We start from the raw sequence: 15,922 nt of genomic DNA, 5'->3' as shown, positions 1-15,922 counted from the left end.
TCTTTTGTGATCCATCTCATGTTACCTCTTGTCACAATACCAAAAAGTAGAACTAGAAAAAGCTACAGGGACGAAATTCTCTCAACGAAACCAATGGCACGTCCACCCACCCCAGATAAATTTACCCTTAATGCTGTGTCTTCATGCTGTGTCATGGTTAGCGTGTGTCCAAAACGTGTGACCACATAAACGATCGAAGCTGTCCCCTGGCAGTGACCACCCAGCTACATCTAAGTACACAAAGTACATATGTAAGCTACGCACTTAATATAGGTACACATTCAGGTGACACCGGCGGTGAGCTGGCTGACCCACCTGTTCGCCGTCGACGCTGTGGCGCGGGTAGTGCGGCAGGTAGTGGTGCACGGTGTGGCTCGCGTCCAGAAGACCGGCGTCCATAGCACGTGCCACCAGTGCCATCGTGATCGGCTTGCTGATACTGGCTATTCTCAGCACGTGCCGCGGAGTCATCGGAGTAAAATTCTCCACATCGGCGTACCCGAAACCTGCTCAGTAGGGGAGAGGGGACACCCCGAGGAGCGCGTCAACGAACGGCACTGTCGGGACCAGCTCGGCGCTGTACGAAAATAACCGACGGCGCTAAATGAGACAGACGGGGAGTTTACACCATCAACAATAAGCACCCATGGACCAGACAGGAGATCAACAGATTCAACACTAAGTTGAGACATATCGCATTCTGAATTCCATTCGAATTTCGATCTCACCCTCGGCCCAGACCGGACGTCCATTTTTTGAGACAGCGATTGTCACGCCCGGCGCTCCACACTCCTCCTTCTTTCTCAAGACCAGCTCCCGGGCAGCATCCTTTATTTTCTGCAAACACAGAATACATTCAGAAAGTGCTTACATCCAGGGATGCGTAGGGGCGGAGCTTCCTATACAGTTGCTGGGGCGGCTGCCCCACCAACTTGGTATTTTGCCCCACCAATAAGCGTTTTTCCCCATCAACTTCAGCTGATTTCTAAGACTTTGTTGCTTTGCAAAATAATCTTTTTCGCATTGAAGAGCTATGGAATGTATGTTTAACGCAAAATATTATATCTGTAATGATAGAAATTGATTCGGTGTGGCATTTTATTCAACCTCATAATCGGACATTGTGGGTTTGACGACTTTTTGCCCCACCAACTTCCCTGGAAAAGCTCCACCCATGGCCGGATGCGGAGTCGATGCATTTTGGGATGACTCCGACCCTGACCCCGGCTTCAAATATCGACTCCGATTCTGATTACGACTCTAGCTCCGACTCCAGACGTTTTCCCTATAGTCCAAGTCCAGGATAATAAATCTAATGGTGGCCAGATGCATTATTATGTCTGAAACGATTACTTGCCCATTCCAAAGTCTTGCATTGCAAAATTGTTTTAAAAATAGCCTATAGAATAAAAAGCAGGTTTCGGGGAATCTGCCGTCTTCTGCTTTTTTTTTTTTTGGCTAAAAACGCTCATCCAAAACAGGAATATGGCCTCTTTCGAGAAAATCTGACTTTGAAAGGTCAACGAGAGTAGTAGCTTCAAGCGAACAGGTGTAGGGCATGACACCGAGCCATGCAGTGTCAACTCCAACTCCGGAGTCGGAGTCTGTAAGATTTTGGCGACACCAACTCCACTCCGACTCGACGAAGAACTCTCGACACCGACCGGCTCCGACTCCGATTCCGCAGCCCTGCTTAAATTAATTAGTAAGATGGCCATCTTAACTGCCATCTGTACACCTGGATAGTAAAATGGCTCGTTCATGGCTGATCATGCAAAAGTAAAAGGATGTAGGTACTGGGGGAAATGAATCACAAACAAACAATGGTTTTTTTTTAAAGACAAATCATGAGAGAACATATTGTTACCTCTAATTTTGTATGATCCAGGTCACCAGGCCAAGATGCTTCTTGATCAGCAGATGTGGTTGATGATGGATCTTCAGATTGGAGAGTCCCAAAATATCCTTTCCCAAGTGTTACTGCAGCAGTGGTGGCAGCAAGAGCTGCACCCGCCTTGAGCAATTGAGGTAACATCCTGAAACATATCGACATTGAACATTAAATAACCACATAACTTGTTCCACATAACACAATTCAAATTTGAAGTAGGCTGAACTTGAAGCTTCATCTACAAAATGTTGATACCTATTGAAATAGACACAGAACAGCCAGTGCCCAGCACAAGTCAAGTCAGAGTTTAGGAACAAAACTGGTCACTCAGAGACATGTTGAATTGATCATTGCAATGGGCTTCTGATACAGGGTTGTCACACATCCATGATAGAAAGCTATTTCAAGGTGTTATGACTTTTTACTATTTCTTTAAAATAATCCAGCTACTTTTCGCTGAAATTTGGTACAGATCTCAGTCGAACCCATAGCTCAGTTGGTAGAGCGTTGGACTCCACGTGGTGAGAGCACGCGCTCCCGGTTACACCAGGGTTTGACGCGCGACGGGCGCTTGACGTTTATGGGCCTCCTGGCAGGTATGGTCAGTTGTGGCTGGTGGTACGCCGTAGCCAGGCGAAGTCAGTGACAGGATCCGTCGTCATAGGCGTCGCCAGAGATTTTCGGTTAGGGGGGGCCGGAGGGGGTGGCAAAATCAACTTTTGTGTTAAATCTTGCCTTTCCCCAGTCGTTACTCACTCGTTTTACATATCATTCGACGCGCAATGGTGCGAGGAATCCCAAGATTCTTACAGACAAGGAATCCGATGGTGATAAAGTTTTCCTTCTAGCTATGACATGCATTTTTACAGAAAAGTTCGAGATTTGACATTTCTGGACAAAAACGACCGGTAGAATTACAGTGGCTGCGATTGCCGATGCACTGCAGAGGGCCCCTGTGCAGACGCTCGTCGCTCATGATCATCATCCAGAAAAAAGGTGAAAAACGCTCCATTTAATCGGATCACCTTGCTAAAACCTCCATTCACGCATGAATGCAGAGGTTTTACATGAAATGCTTATCCCAGCCGCCGATAGTAGCTAAGTTGGGCATTCGGCGGAGAGTGAATGTCGGAAGTGTGAATCGGAAGTAATTCATCTTTGCTCCAGTGAGAGGAAGCGTTTTGTTCACCCGAGCGTGAACAAAAAGTTTCTCGTTTTTCGTGTGAAGGGAAGCGCTGCAAACGCGAAATAAAAATGTTAAACGGAACCACAAGTTACGCACGGCATACCGGTAAGGGATCCCTTAGAGATAGGGTCGGGCGGGACTTCCAAGGCCATTTCAGGGCACTCAGGGTCAGTGTGGACTCTCAGAAGCCTGCTTACTGCTTAGGATCCCAGAGATCGATGTGGGTCGCCCCAAATATTTACCCGTTGGGTACGTCAGTTTTAGCAGGGTAAAACCTTGTTATGGGGAGGCAGGAGGGCACAGTGGGTCTGTGGGAACCCCCTTCCTCAGACGGGCCTCTGTGCAGGTACTCCCGATCCTCATCCAGAAGAAATTAAAAATAATCCAGGCAGTCGGTTCGCCCTTCTAAAAATCCGTTTCTTGTATGCATAATTGCAGTTTTTGTGATGTATCTTCGACTCGACTTCGACCCCGGCTTCCAAAATCAACTTCGACAACGGCTCCCCAAATCGGCTCCGACTCCGGTCGGAGCAGTCGACCCGGCCGACTCGCAAAGTCCAACCCCGACCCCGTAGCCCTGCTCAGAAGCACATGTGGTCCCTCAGATGCTGGATTTGGGCCTGCAAGAGCCCTGTGTTGCCTCAAGAGCTCAGCTGGGCTAACTAATAGAGGTCAGCGAAGGTTTCAAAAAAAAATCTTTGAAGACCCTTGTTCAAAGATCCGTGTAGGCTTTCAAATGATAGACCTGCCGTATGGATGATTGGAATGAGCTATCAGAGACTGCCATTGGCCATTGGACACCGATAGGACCCTCATAGGCCAGTATGGGGCCGTTGAGGCAGGCGGAGGCCCTCAGAAAGACTGTCCAAGTAGCCCTCAAATATCTGCGTCTGAGCCATCAGAATCGGCAGTGGGAAACCGAAGTGGAGTTCAGAAGTGCCGGCCTGAGGGCCCGAGAGGTCGGTTTGGGTCCCTTGGGAAGTTAGCGTGGGACATTCTTAGAGTTCAGTGGGGCTTTTAAGGTGCATAACAGCGGCCTTTAAAAGCCCCGTGGCACTTTAACTGCACTTGAACATGTCGCAGGCATTTAGCCAGAGCTGGAAAAGACCCTGAGTCCCTGACTCAACCCCAAAATTTTTGAGCTAGGTCTTCAAACAAAAATTTTGGTGAAAACTGAGAGTAGAATTCAGCTAAAAACAACCAAGTATTGAATCAAAGTCAAAGTCCGGAAAAGGGTCAAAGTCCAGAAGATTTTGGTGACTCTCACTCCGACTCTTGCTGGGACTTACGACTCTAACCAATTCTGTCTTCAAAACCATTTTTGAAAACTACCCCCATTTTTGCTGATCTCAAAATCTCATCGGATCTGCATCGATCGGAGGCTGGAGGGGCAAACTGCCTCGCTTGCCCCCCCCCCCCGTGGCGACGCTAATGCCTATGCCCAAGCGCCCTAAATGCCCACAGTGTTTGGTGGAATATGAAAACAGGGCACCTGGGGCAATTTGATCAAGGCTCTTGAAATTCGCTTGCAAAAATCAGTGACAATTAGCCTGTGGAAGGCAACAACAGAAGGAGAATTAATTTCTTTGCAGCCACATGACATAATATGCCTTCAAGTGCCCTGTTTTCAGATTCCACCCTTAAGCTAGCACTTCCTAAAACAGGGCCCCAGTGTCCAACGCGTGGCGGGGGGAGGGGAGGAGCCGGTAGCAGAGGGGGAGGTAGAGTGGCTGGTTTTAAGTGGTTTGCAAAGGAATTTCTACACTACCTTACCTTACCTTACCTTAATTTGATCGGAATTTTAAAGGCCACTTGGCCTGTAGGGAACCGTTCTCATCGAGCTCGAATCCTTTGAGACTTGACTATCTCCAGTCAGGTACCAGGTACCTGAAGTTTGCCCAGTGGGCGTCGAGTTCGGATTTGAACTGCTCAACAGAGCCGGCGCCAACAACTGACATGGGCAGGCCGTTCCAGTCATTGACCACCCGGGCACTGAAAGCCTGTCTCCTTGGTCTTGACTCAGCTCTGGGTTTTGCGATTTTCCATGGATGGCCTCGGGTGCGGTCGGATGCAGCGGCAGTAAAGAACTCTTCTGGAGCCAGATCAACCCCTCCATGAAAGATTTGGTACACCTGGATCATGTCTCCTCGGCGTCGCCGATAAAACAGCGATGGCAGTTTCAGTGCCTCCAGTCGTTCCTCGTACCGGCGGTGTCTGAGAGAGGCTACCAGGCGGGTTGCCCTTCTTTGGACTCGTTCGATTAGAAGTTGATCAGCTCGATTGAATGGGCCCCAAGCCACATTGCCGTACTCCAGGTGAGGGCGAACGAGAGTCTTGTATAGCAGGGGAAGAGTACACTCATCAATCAATTCGAACGACCGCCTGATCACTGCTAAGATCTGGTTGGCCTTTGCCACGGCTGCAGATGCTTGCCTCCGGAATTTTAGGGAGGAATCTACCAGAATGCCAAGGTCCCGTTCAGATTCAGTCTCTTCCAGACACACTCCTCGCATCGTGTATCGGAGTTTGGGATTATTTGTACCCAGATGCAGAACCTTACACTTCTCTTCATTGAACGGGAGCTGCCATTTGTCAGACCATGCCACAAGTGCATCAATATCAGCTTGGAGGGCTAGCGCTCCCGATGTAGTCGCTGCTCCATCAGCCAGTAGGGAGGTTTGAGGTCGAGTAGCGGTCTGTCTTCCATCAACAGGCTGCATAGGTTGAGTAGGGTGGTCACTGACAGCTCTGGGTTGAGCGACAGCCAGCCCTCCAACCTCAGCTGCCTCGAGATGGTCATCTCTGTCACTCTGGTTCAGTCCTCCATCGGCAGGCTGCGTTGGTCGAGTAGGGCGGTCACTGACAGCTCTGGGTTGGGCGACAGCCAACCCTCCAAGCCCAACCCCAGCTGCCACGAGTTGGGCATGTCTGCCGCTCTGGTTCTGCCCACCGCCAACAGGCTGCACTGGTCGAGTAGGGTGGTCACTGACAGCTCGGGGACGAGCGACAGCCAACCCCACGGCCTCAGTTGCAACATCCTGGCCATCTTTGCCGTTCTGCCTGGATACGCCGCTGTAGACCTTTGTGTCGTCGGCGAACATCTTGGATGTACAGTTAACGGCAGATGGGATGTCATTGACGTACAGCAGGAACAAGAGGGGACCAAGAACCGAACCCTGAGGAACTCCACTCTTGACAGGAACCAGATCAGAGTGGCTTCCATTGACAACGACTTTCTGGTTTCTTTCCGACAGGAATGCTTCGATCCATCGGAGGAGTTTGCCAGAGATACCGTAGCTGCGCAGCTTCCTCAGAAGTCGGTTGTGTGGAACAGCGTCGAATGCCTTGCGGAAGTCCAGGTACACCACATCAACTGAGTCACCTTCCTCGATCATCTTACACCAGTCCTCCAATACCTCCAGAAGTTGTGAACTGCATGATCTTCTGGGCCGGAATCCGTGTTGGTGTCTGGAAAACTGGTTTGTGAGGGACAGAAAGTCCATGAGCTCATCGCGGATCAGGGACTCCATGACCTTACAAGGGATTGATGTGAGACTGATGGGCCGGTAATTCCCCGGGGTCTGCTTGTTACCCTTCTTGTGTATGGGAAAGACTGACGCTGTTTTCCATGAGGCTGGAAGGACTCCTTGGTCGAGGGAAGCTTCAAACAGGGAAGCCAATGGACCAGCCAGGGGCTGAGACGCCAACTGCAGAAGCTTGGGGTGCAAACCATCGGGACCGGGAGTGCTGTCCGTTTTGAGAGAGGAAAGCTTGTTCCGGACTGCCTCAGCTGTTATGCGGATTGACTCGATTGGAGGACCTGAGAAGTTGGTTGTCGGTTCCGGGATCTCGGTCGTATCTTCGTCAGTGAATATACTACTGAAAAAAGCATTCAGGAGTTGCGCCTTTCCCGTGTCATCGCTCACAGTCCGCCCTGAGTCATCAGAAAGGTCATCGATCTTGGTCTTGGTCCGCAGCCTTGTGTTGGAATACCGCCAGAAAGCCTTTGGATTGGCTTTGATGTTCGTTGCTAGCTTTTCCTCAAAGTCACGTCTCAGTCTTCTAGTCAGCGCACGCAGTTGATTTCTGCACTGAGTGTACCTGCAGTAGTCCAACACATCCTGGGAGTGAGAGTATATCTTCCATAGCTTCTCTTTCTTCTTTTTTAGGCGCAGAGTCTGCCCATTTATGTAGATGTTCTTACGGCTTCCTTTTCTCTTACTTTTCGGGAAACATTCCAGAGCAATCCTGGTGAGGTTACTGGTAATGAAGTCATACTTTTGGTCGATACCGAGTGCATCTGCTGACTCCCAGTCCAACTCCTGGACCAGCCTGATGTACTTGTCTGGGTTTCCTTTGAAGTAGTTGGGACGAGCAGAGGGGAACTCATGTTGGTATGTGTAGCATGCCAGATCGAACCGCAGGATGACATGGTCACTCCTTCCAAGGCCTGATTCATGGTAAAGGTGCTTTACCATCCCATCTTCATTGGTGAGGATCAGGTCCAGGATGTGGGGCGTCTCACCTGAACGGAAGCGAGTGGGTCGAGTGACTTGCTGAGTGAGGAAGCAATCATTTATCACTTCCAGAAACTGGTGTGAAACATCCAGGGGAGGAGCAGGAGAGAAGACATTCTCCCAGTCAATGTGGGGCATGTTGAAGTCCCCGCATATGAGAATATGGGAACAGGCTGAAGTACAGGCTGTACGCAAAAGTTGACATAGCTCAGTGGAACTCTCTTGTGTGCTCAGGGTTGGACTGCGGTATAGGCATCCAATCAGAAGCTTGTCATTTCCCATCAGTGGGAGTTGCAACCAGAGCTGCTCAATATGAGTTGTCATGCCACAGTTGACCACAGATGCTTTCAGATTGTCTTTGATGTAAATGCTTACTCCACGACAGCCACTTGAGCCCAGGTTGGATACAGAAGGGTCAAAATTTGTGTGCATGGAATACCCAGGGACAGCTAGCAGAGCTGTAGCAATGGGAACAGTTTGGGCTTTTGGAATGACTTCAGTAATCATGATGACGTCTGGCTCATTCCCAGCAATTCTCATGCAGAGCTCGTCTCTTTTGTTAGGAAATTGGTCAGCATTCGTGTAGAGTACTTGCAAGTTTGTCCTTTTCCTGCCCTCAGAATTCACCGCTAGTCAAACACTACCAGAGGCTGTCCCACTGTTCCCGTTTGCTGAGCCTTGGCCAGCATTGGCTGCCTGGGTAGGGTGGTCACTGCCAGCTCCTGAGTGAGCGGCAGCCAGCCCTCCAGCTCCAGCAACAGGTGCATTGGCCTCAGGAACAGGACAGTTGCCTCTATGACTTGCATTGTCTGGCTGGGCAGTTGTCTCGGCCTGTTGGTTGTTGTTCCGGTTACCTTCAGACTGTTGGGGAGGCTGTGGTTGAGTAGGGTGGTCACTGCCAGCTCTGGGAGCGACAGCCAGCCCTCCAACCTCAGCCAGCTCAGTTCTGGAATGAGTGACAGGCAGCGCTCGGTCCTGCCCAACAGCTGCCTCAGCTTCAACGGTGGCAGGGGCTGTAGCACCATGCCAGTTTGTTGCTGTGCCCCTGTGATTTGGCCCAGATGATGGTGGTAGGCTGACAATCCTATTGCCTCTGATAGTTAAGTTGGTTTCACCAGCCCTCTTCCGACTATTTAGTTCGTCTCTCAGCCTCTTGTTAATTTCCCTCTCCTTTCTGGTCAGATCAGGAGTGACATATACCCTCGGAAACTTTTTAGAGTGACGCAGCTGGGGGGCGAGTTTCAGGATGTCATATTTTGTTGAGACATTTTCCAGGGCGACTATCAGAAGCCTATCCTTGCCCTCAATTTTCTTTCCGACTCGAAAAGTTTTTTGAACGTTGACCTTCAACTTCATTTCTTCCTTGATCATGGTTATGAAGAGGGAGGAATCGTGTCCAGATCTATCTGTCTGGGTCTCGCTATCCTGTTCAGGCAAGTTGTGGACTACAATGTTGGATTTCCTCTTTTCTTTGTCCATATAGTCATCCAGGGCAACAGACAGGTCCTGTACACCCTTGGATCCAGCTTGAGTATCCACTTTAGGGAAGGCAGAGATCTGATCACTGACCTTCTTCACTACCTCGTCGCAGGTGCCCTTTACCATATCAGCATATGTCTTATGCAGCTCATTCCCCTTCAGAGACTTGTCTACAAGCTGGATGGTCTTCTCCCGGTCAGACTTCAGTTCTGCAAACTGGACTTTGATGACTGACTCATACTTTTTCAGAGATTGCTGAACTTCAGCCATGTGGCCACGGAGGGTTTCATCGAGCAGGTCAACCTTACTTGACAGAGACGAGAGCGAGGGGCGATGTGGTTTACCCCTTTTCAGATCTGCCTTGCAACTAGTGCAGAGCCAAGCAAGAACCTTGTATTTTTCCAGCGCTTTCATAGCCAGCTTCGGGATGCCCTGGCATGCAGTGTGGTACCAGTTGTGACATCTGTCGCAAAGGACACCCGCATCCCCAGCTTGAACAGCCTCTCCGCATGGCTTTCCAGGCCCACCCTTACAGATGTTAGCCTCGCTTCCTGAGCTCGTGTCGCTGGAAGAACGGGAGATGGACACAGACTCATTTTCCCACCTTTTGAAAATACTTTCATCCAGCTTACCCACAGCCTTATCACCCACAGGCTTGTCCATACCTTTGTTGACGAGGCGCTCAGTCCCTGGTTGAGAATCACTTTCACCTTCCTTGCTTTCTCCTACTTTAACCTTGCCAACAGCCTGGGATGACACAGAATCACCTGCATTCTGCTTGCATAATTCACCTTTTTCACTTGTTTGCGATTGGGACGATTCCAGCGTGGGGCTCTCAGTTTGAATCTTTTCCATTTCCGTTGCTGCAACAGCTGATGAAATTGGAGCGGCCACTTTACGTCGAGTTGAAACCGGTGAGTGTTGTAACGGCATCGTACAATCTTCAGGCACCAAGAGAAGATGGATAAGCAAACTTCAAATTATTTCAAGCAATCCTAGGCCAGGAACCAATAGCCAGCTAAACTCGTTCAAATTCTAAGAGAGCTCGATGAGACACGTCCGTTCCCGCCGAAAGCGCAACGCGGAACTACCTACCCTAACCTCAATTTTCCTCATTCCAACATCCCCCTTCTGAATCTGAATCTGAATCATGATCCAGGGACCAAATTCCAAAACACCTTGAGACCTCTGACCTGGAGCAACCTTCCGTCCACCAGGAGCACAATTCAATTGCAGCAGCTTGAAGTATTTGCTTGTTTGTCGCACTGAATTCAAAATAACAAAGCAATGATAAAAATACCAATAAATGGGTATAAATTACACTCCCATGACATGCAGCTTTACACGAGCTTGAAGTCAAGGCCGTTCTTGAAGCTTGTGCAAGTTTGTGTTTGTATTGCCCTCGTCTAGGGCGTGTTCAATATGTTGCTGATGGCAATCAAGAACAGTTTTTCATTGGTACATTACACAGTTACTATGGTAACAGAGACGTTCCTTTGAAATTTGCAGAGTGGTCGCTAACAGCAGAACATAATTATTCCTAGCTCAACGTCGCGGTCGGTTTCAATTTTTGATGCGGGGGTTGAAAAGCTTATTTTATGCATTTATTCTCATTCATTTAATTTATTGACACTGAATTTATGAAAAACCTGACATTGCTCTGTGCAATGGGATTACATAGCAAACTGCAAACTTGCAACCTTAGTGCAAACTCAAACTGCAATGTGACATTGACATTAGAAAAAGACTGTGTTGGTGATGCAACTGATGCATTATTGACGGCTGGCTCTTGCGGGTCTAAAGAGAGGACGGGGTTTTGACTTGAACTTGGGGCACTTCAATTTTAAGTTTTGTTTTGCTGCTGTGCATTTATTCATAGCCTTTATTTATTCCTCCTGCAGCGCCCATAAATATTAAGCTTTTGGGAAGAAATTAGACATTTTGACACTTTGAGAAGGAAGCGTAAACCAAGTATTTATATTTTTCTATTTGAATTTTGAAACCTGTACTGGGCAGGAGGACGCCCTTGCGTCAGCGCAAGCTGCAGCCCACAAGGCAAATGTTTTCGAGACATTTCTGGCCTGTATTCAGGAGACTGATGCATTGTATATTAATCTGAGTCCGTCAGTCCAGTATGATTTTTGCCAGTATGGTGATTGGCGGTTTAGGGCAAGTAGCTGCCCTTGAGAGCTGCGGCTTATATTAACTACAACTAAGAAAAGAAATGCATCAAATGCTGCCGGTGTATAATCTCTAAAAAGCTCTCTGGTTTTCTATCCTAATCCTTATATCTTGCTTCAGTGACTGTTTATGGTTCTACTCTTTCAAATATGTTTTATTTTATATTGCCTATTCATTGTTTTTATCCAAGAAAAACATGAAAAATTGTTCAGCTGAGAAAGCTCCAGGCTACAAATCAAATGCCCAGTGAGATGTTCAGTACCTAGTACCTACCTGTTGAAGCTTCTAAAATGTTATGTCAATGCTTTGCTATTAATCTGATTTTCATTTTCAGATGAATTTCATTTCATTTGTGTGAGCTATAAACAAGAAAGCCATGGATGCTATTAGGAGGAACAAGCAGATTGACAGTTTGAAATTTATAATATCTAAATGTCAGAGTGGAAATAGTATGCAGTCTACCTTGGCATCTGCAGAAGAGTCCAAGTTGAGCTCTGAGGTGGACAGTTTGATGGATACCACAAAGGATGGTGGGGTATGCTCAGGCTATCATGACCAACTAGTGAGTATTGCCGATCCCCTGTAGATCTTCTGCAAGGATAACACACTTTGTGCTATGTATCATAGGGTTTTTGGGGCATGTCAACCCCACTCTTATTTGTGATCAAGTATTTCTCTGTTTTACAATTTCTGAATGCTTCTTACACTGCTGTTGGAGGTGCGATGTCACCACCTATCAACACTGACTCGAGCCACAGCGGCGGCAGTCGACGCACGCAGTCCTCCCTGACATAGTCTTGTTGCTGTGCCGCGGCAGCTGAGGGAACTGTCGGTGCTGGCCGAGATGCGCCGACGGCTGCATGAGGCGCGGCTGGCGTGTGACGCCGGTCTGCTCACCGACACCGAGCGCCGCCTGCCCGGAGGTGCCCTGCTCGGTAGGTGGCGCTGCCCCGCGCGGAGAGCGGTGTCCGGGGTGGGTGGGATTGAAGGGAACGTTATGTGAGCGGAGAGAGGAATTATGCACAAAGATCATCAGATTTGACTTGGAAATGGTTCCGGAATGTTGTGGTACACGTTGTGTCGCTAAATTTTGATTACCGGCTTTTTCAGTCTTGCTCGTTGCCGCGCCCGTCTGTCATTGTGTTGCAGAAGTCGGACATGCTCAGTCCAGACTTGTAAGCGATTCAAAAAAATTCAATCAATTCAATCACGACTCACTTGATGAAATGACTGATTCAATCATAACTCAATCAAACAGTCTGATTTTCCAAGCGATTCAATCACGACTCATGGACCCTGTGATTCAACTCAATCACGACTCATCCCATTATCGTGATTCAGGGAATGACTCAACTCATGATTTAACTCAACGCGATTCAATCAAGATGTTATCTAAAATTTATACATATGTGATATCAATTTAAGTCATTTTTGGAAACTGATACCAAACAGATGCCAACCAAATACACTAAGAAAATACCAAAAAAAAATCATAGAAAAGTACTATATCTATACTGAACTCAACAAAGTTGTAGATATTTATATAAATACGGTGTGAAGATGATAATTTAAGTACAGAAAAGACAAGCTCTGTTACAAATGAAGCTACCAGAGGACTTATAAAAATTCATTTATCTGCTTGGCGCTTGCAAAAAGAAACATGCAAAATTGCACAGGACACTGCCACATATTATCAGCATCATCGAAAAGGAACAAAATTTGCAAATCAATTGTGATACCCAAACTTAAATAGCTGGTGATCAGCCATGCAAAAAAAAATATTGATTGATACTTTATGAGGCAGTGGTAAAGCCAGTAAAGCATTACACAGGACTAGACATTTTCGGCGTGCTACAAGTTTTCTTTACTATCAAGAATACGGAATATCGACACATACGAAGTTATTTGCTCACTATGCTAACCCTAGTGTCCGGTATCTCGGCCGCACGTTTTCAGGTGAGCTGATCAGTGAGATTGACCAGCTGGGCGGCCAGCTGGCCAGTATCGGTGAGAACATGGAGCCGCTGGGCTGGCGGCTGCTGCAGAACAAGTTCTCAGACGGACTGGACCTGCCCTATGAGCAGCACGGGTGAGCGAGCGGCGAAGGGGTCGGTGAACCAAATCTGCACTGGCCAACTGAACGATGCCGGCTCATTGATAACACACTGCATGACTGCGATTGTCACTGACTTATAGTATTTCATGCATTGCGCTCATAAAGGTATGATATGATCGTACTTCTGCATCGTCCTTTGGATGAAAGTATGGATGGTAGCGGCAGAAGCCTTAAACATCTTACAAGCCCGCGTTTGCCTATATCAGCAATGTGTTGTGTAGCATACATTAGGTAAGTGACGCCCTTGTCTCCTTGCAGTGCTGTGAAGTCGCTGCTCAACCATATGGCCGCTCTGATAAAGGACGTCAATGCCATTGAGCTAGCATTCCAAAAGGCGGCGATGTACAAACCAAACAAGAAATTGGTAAGGCAGATCTTGTTATTAATGAAGCATCTTTCTCTCTTATGATGATGATTATCTTCTGCTAGCTTTCTTGGGAAAGTCAGCGAAGTTTCATGCCTTAGTCACCCCTGATATATAAGGGCTTTAAATTAGTAAGATATGCTACATAAATGCTTCCTTCACAACTGACCTATTCAAAACTGACGACGAAATAATGGCCTTGATTGCTCGCTCTGTTCTGTCTCATTGCGTCTACCGGTACTGAAAGGGCCTTCTGCCGCATGCTTGTACCACATACATCTCTGACATACGACTTTGGACAGGGCGAGGACCTGGCCAGGGCCGGTAGGGACCTGTGTGAACTGCGGACCAGGCTGGACAACATCCGCACCCTGCGACAAAACTGCCGATCAGCTGGTAGGTACTGGCTAGCTGCGTTCTTTGGTTGACTGATGGGCGACCGCTGAGCGAACCCCGTCCAGGGTCGGCCGTTGGAGTGGAACGCACAGTGTACGCGATCCGCGCAAACCGAACCATGTTTCCAGTTCGCCTGTGTGTATCAGATACAAAAAATGTTAGAGTCTGCGGCAGTATGCTCGACCAACCACTAGTTGCCCCACGGTATTGCGGGATTTTTATGATTTATTCGATCTAGTAGTGAAGTTACTCTTTCAGTGTTTTTTTCCTGACATCTCTGCCAACCCATCAGTTTACCGTGCTTCTGACATCTCTTTGTTTGTTTTTTTTTTTAACAGCCACTGGTTTTGCTTTGTAAACAGCTTTACTGTCCCGTCAGCTGTCTTTGACGGTAAAAAAAAACATTTTTGTCTTTTACAGCCGATTCGTCCGACCTATCATCAGCGACGGCCGTCTCAGCGCTCGGCCTCGGCGTCTCCCAGCTACAGAACTCAGTGTTCTGCTCAGACAGTGTGTCTCAGTGACCTTGGTGACCCGATTTGCACAGCGGTGACCTGATAGGGATCACTGAAACCCTGGTGGGTCGCCTGCACTCTGATTATCTAGCGAACTGACGAAGTGGTTACGGGACGAGCTTGGTGAGCAAGGACTGTCGCTTTGTCACGAAGCGCTGTTGAAATTCTATGACCATCATCATCATCGTCATCATGTCACGTCATTTCAGCACTCATTCATAGTTCGCCTTGTGTTAACAGCTGTATAATTTGTGTGCTCAACGCTTTGGCTGGTGGGTATGCTTACGCAAGTAATATATGATTTGCGTATATTGTTTTTCACATTGCGATACATCTTCAATTGGGAAGCCTATGTTGATCTGAAAATGGTTTCTTCGAATTGGCTAACAACAATTAAGTTTTATAGTCGAATGTGAGTAGGATCAAATAACTACGACATGTGCGTAATGCCTCTAGATCTATCAATAAAGAAAATCGACATTTATTTTTGACAGACCCTCAGGAACTTTGTTTTTTGCCTGTGTAAGAACAAATGAAGATTAATGTATTCGACAATAATGAACAGGTACCCAGCTCACTCATACCTAATTGTGTTGAAAGGTGACTCGCGGTTTGGTATGACCGTGACCCTACTGACTTGAGCTGATCCTCGAAAGTCGACCCAAATCAATGTTATTACTGAGTTAGTATTTTGTTCGTAAATTGTCCCTAAATTTCAACTCGACTGCTGTAGCGATTTCACCGGCAACCAACATTTTAGATATCCAACATCCTGGATGCTGGACTAACTTCGCTCGGCATGCCGCTTTGAACCACATGAACCGAACGAGAAGCAGTGCTACCAAAGCAATATCCAACAATACTCTTCAGAAGGTTAATAAACGTTGTTTACGAGGATCGATGTGTTGCCCATTTGAAACGATATGACGTCAGCAGCAACGACCCCGCCCAATTTTAAAACGATATGACGGTGAGGGCTGAACTCCACATCAGGGTTATGCAGTTATCAGAACCTGTTTCTGCTGTTATACCTACTTGTGCTGTGTACACTGTACACCTTAGTCGGCGGGTGAAGTGTACCTAAAACTAACAACTTCCTGGCTGTTTACGCTGTTTTAGGTTGATCTTTTGAAACCAGCTAGTTACCCTGAGATCGGCAAATTAGATGCCTACAATGGTTTCACACTGTGTCGAATGTTTTCCGTAACCGGCAATCCGTCAGCAACGACCCCGCCGCACACTGCGACGCCCGATGTCGATGCCTGCACCTGCCGAAT

At 47.7% G+C, this 15,922-nt stretch overlaps 2 protein-coding genes across 8 annotated transcripts in view; one reads left to right on the top strand and one right to left on the bottom strand.

Annotated features, from left to right (window-relative positions):
* LOC122383549 (serine beta-lactamase-like protein LACTB, mitochondrial) overlaps window positions 1-10,448 on the bottom strand; it is a 14,786-nt gene extending 4,338 nt beyond the window's left edge. The window contains exons 1-4 of one of the 3 annotated variants that reach the window (XM_043370068.1): window positions 10,267-10,448; window positions 1,868-2,036; window positions 729-837; window positions 316-506 (exon numbers count right to left, since the gene is read on the bottom strand). In XM_043370068.1, coding sequence (XP_043226003.1) covers window positions 316-506; window positions 729-837; window positions 1,868-2,035 — 468 coding nt within the window. In that variant the 5' untranslated portion in view covers window position 2,036; window positions 10,267-10,448. Of the gene's footprint in view, window positions 1-315; window positions 507-728; window positions 838-1,867; window positions 2,037-10,259 lie in introns of all 3 variants that reach the window. The other 2 variants (XM_043370067.1, XM_043370066.1) reach the window with 2 other exon arrangements.
* Window positions 10,449-10,575: 127 nt separating this feature from the next.
* On the top strand, window positions 10,576-15,228 carry LOC122383548. Of its 5 annotated transcripts, none has more exons than XM_043370061.1 (7): window positions 10,576-10,629; window positions 11,589-11,816; window positions 12,072-12,189; window positions 13,211-13,343; window positions 13,629-13,734; window positions 14,037-14,130; window positions 14,551-15,228. In XM_043370061.1, the coding sequence occupies exons 2-7, from the start codon at window positions 11,631-11,633 to the stop codon at window positions 14,652-14,654; spliced, it is 741 nt and encodes a 246-aa protein (XP_043225996.1). In that variant the 5' UTR covers window positions 10,576-10,629; window positions 11,589-11,630; the 3' UTR covers window positions 14,655-15,228. The 5 variants fall into 5 exon arrangements, with proteins under 5 accessions (XP_043225996.1, XP_043225999.1, XP_043226000.1 ...); XM_043370064.1 differs by having other exon boundaries at window positions 10,624-10,654; XM_043370065.1 differs by lacking the exon at window positions 10,576-10,629 and adding an exon at window positions 10,646-10,669.
* Window positions 15,229-15,922: the final 694 nt, after the last annotated feature.

Source organism: Amphibalanus amphitrite, unplaced genomic scaffold (assembly GCF_019059575.1).
Source record: "Amphibalanus amphitrite isolate SeventyFive unplaced genomic scaffold, NRLGWU_Aamphi_draft 000167F_arrow, whole genome shotgun sequence".
NCBI classification, from domain to species: Eukaryota; Metazoa; Arthropoda; class Thecostraca; order Balanomorpha; family Balanidae; genus Amphibalanus; species Amphibalanus amphitrite.
This window is presented reverse-complemented; position numbering and strand designations above follow the sequence as displayed.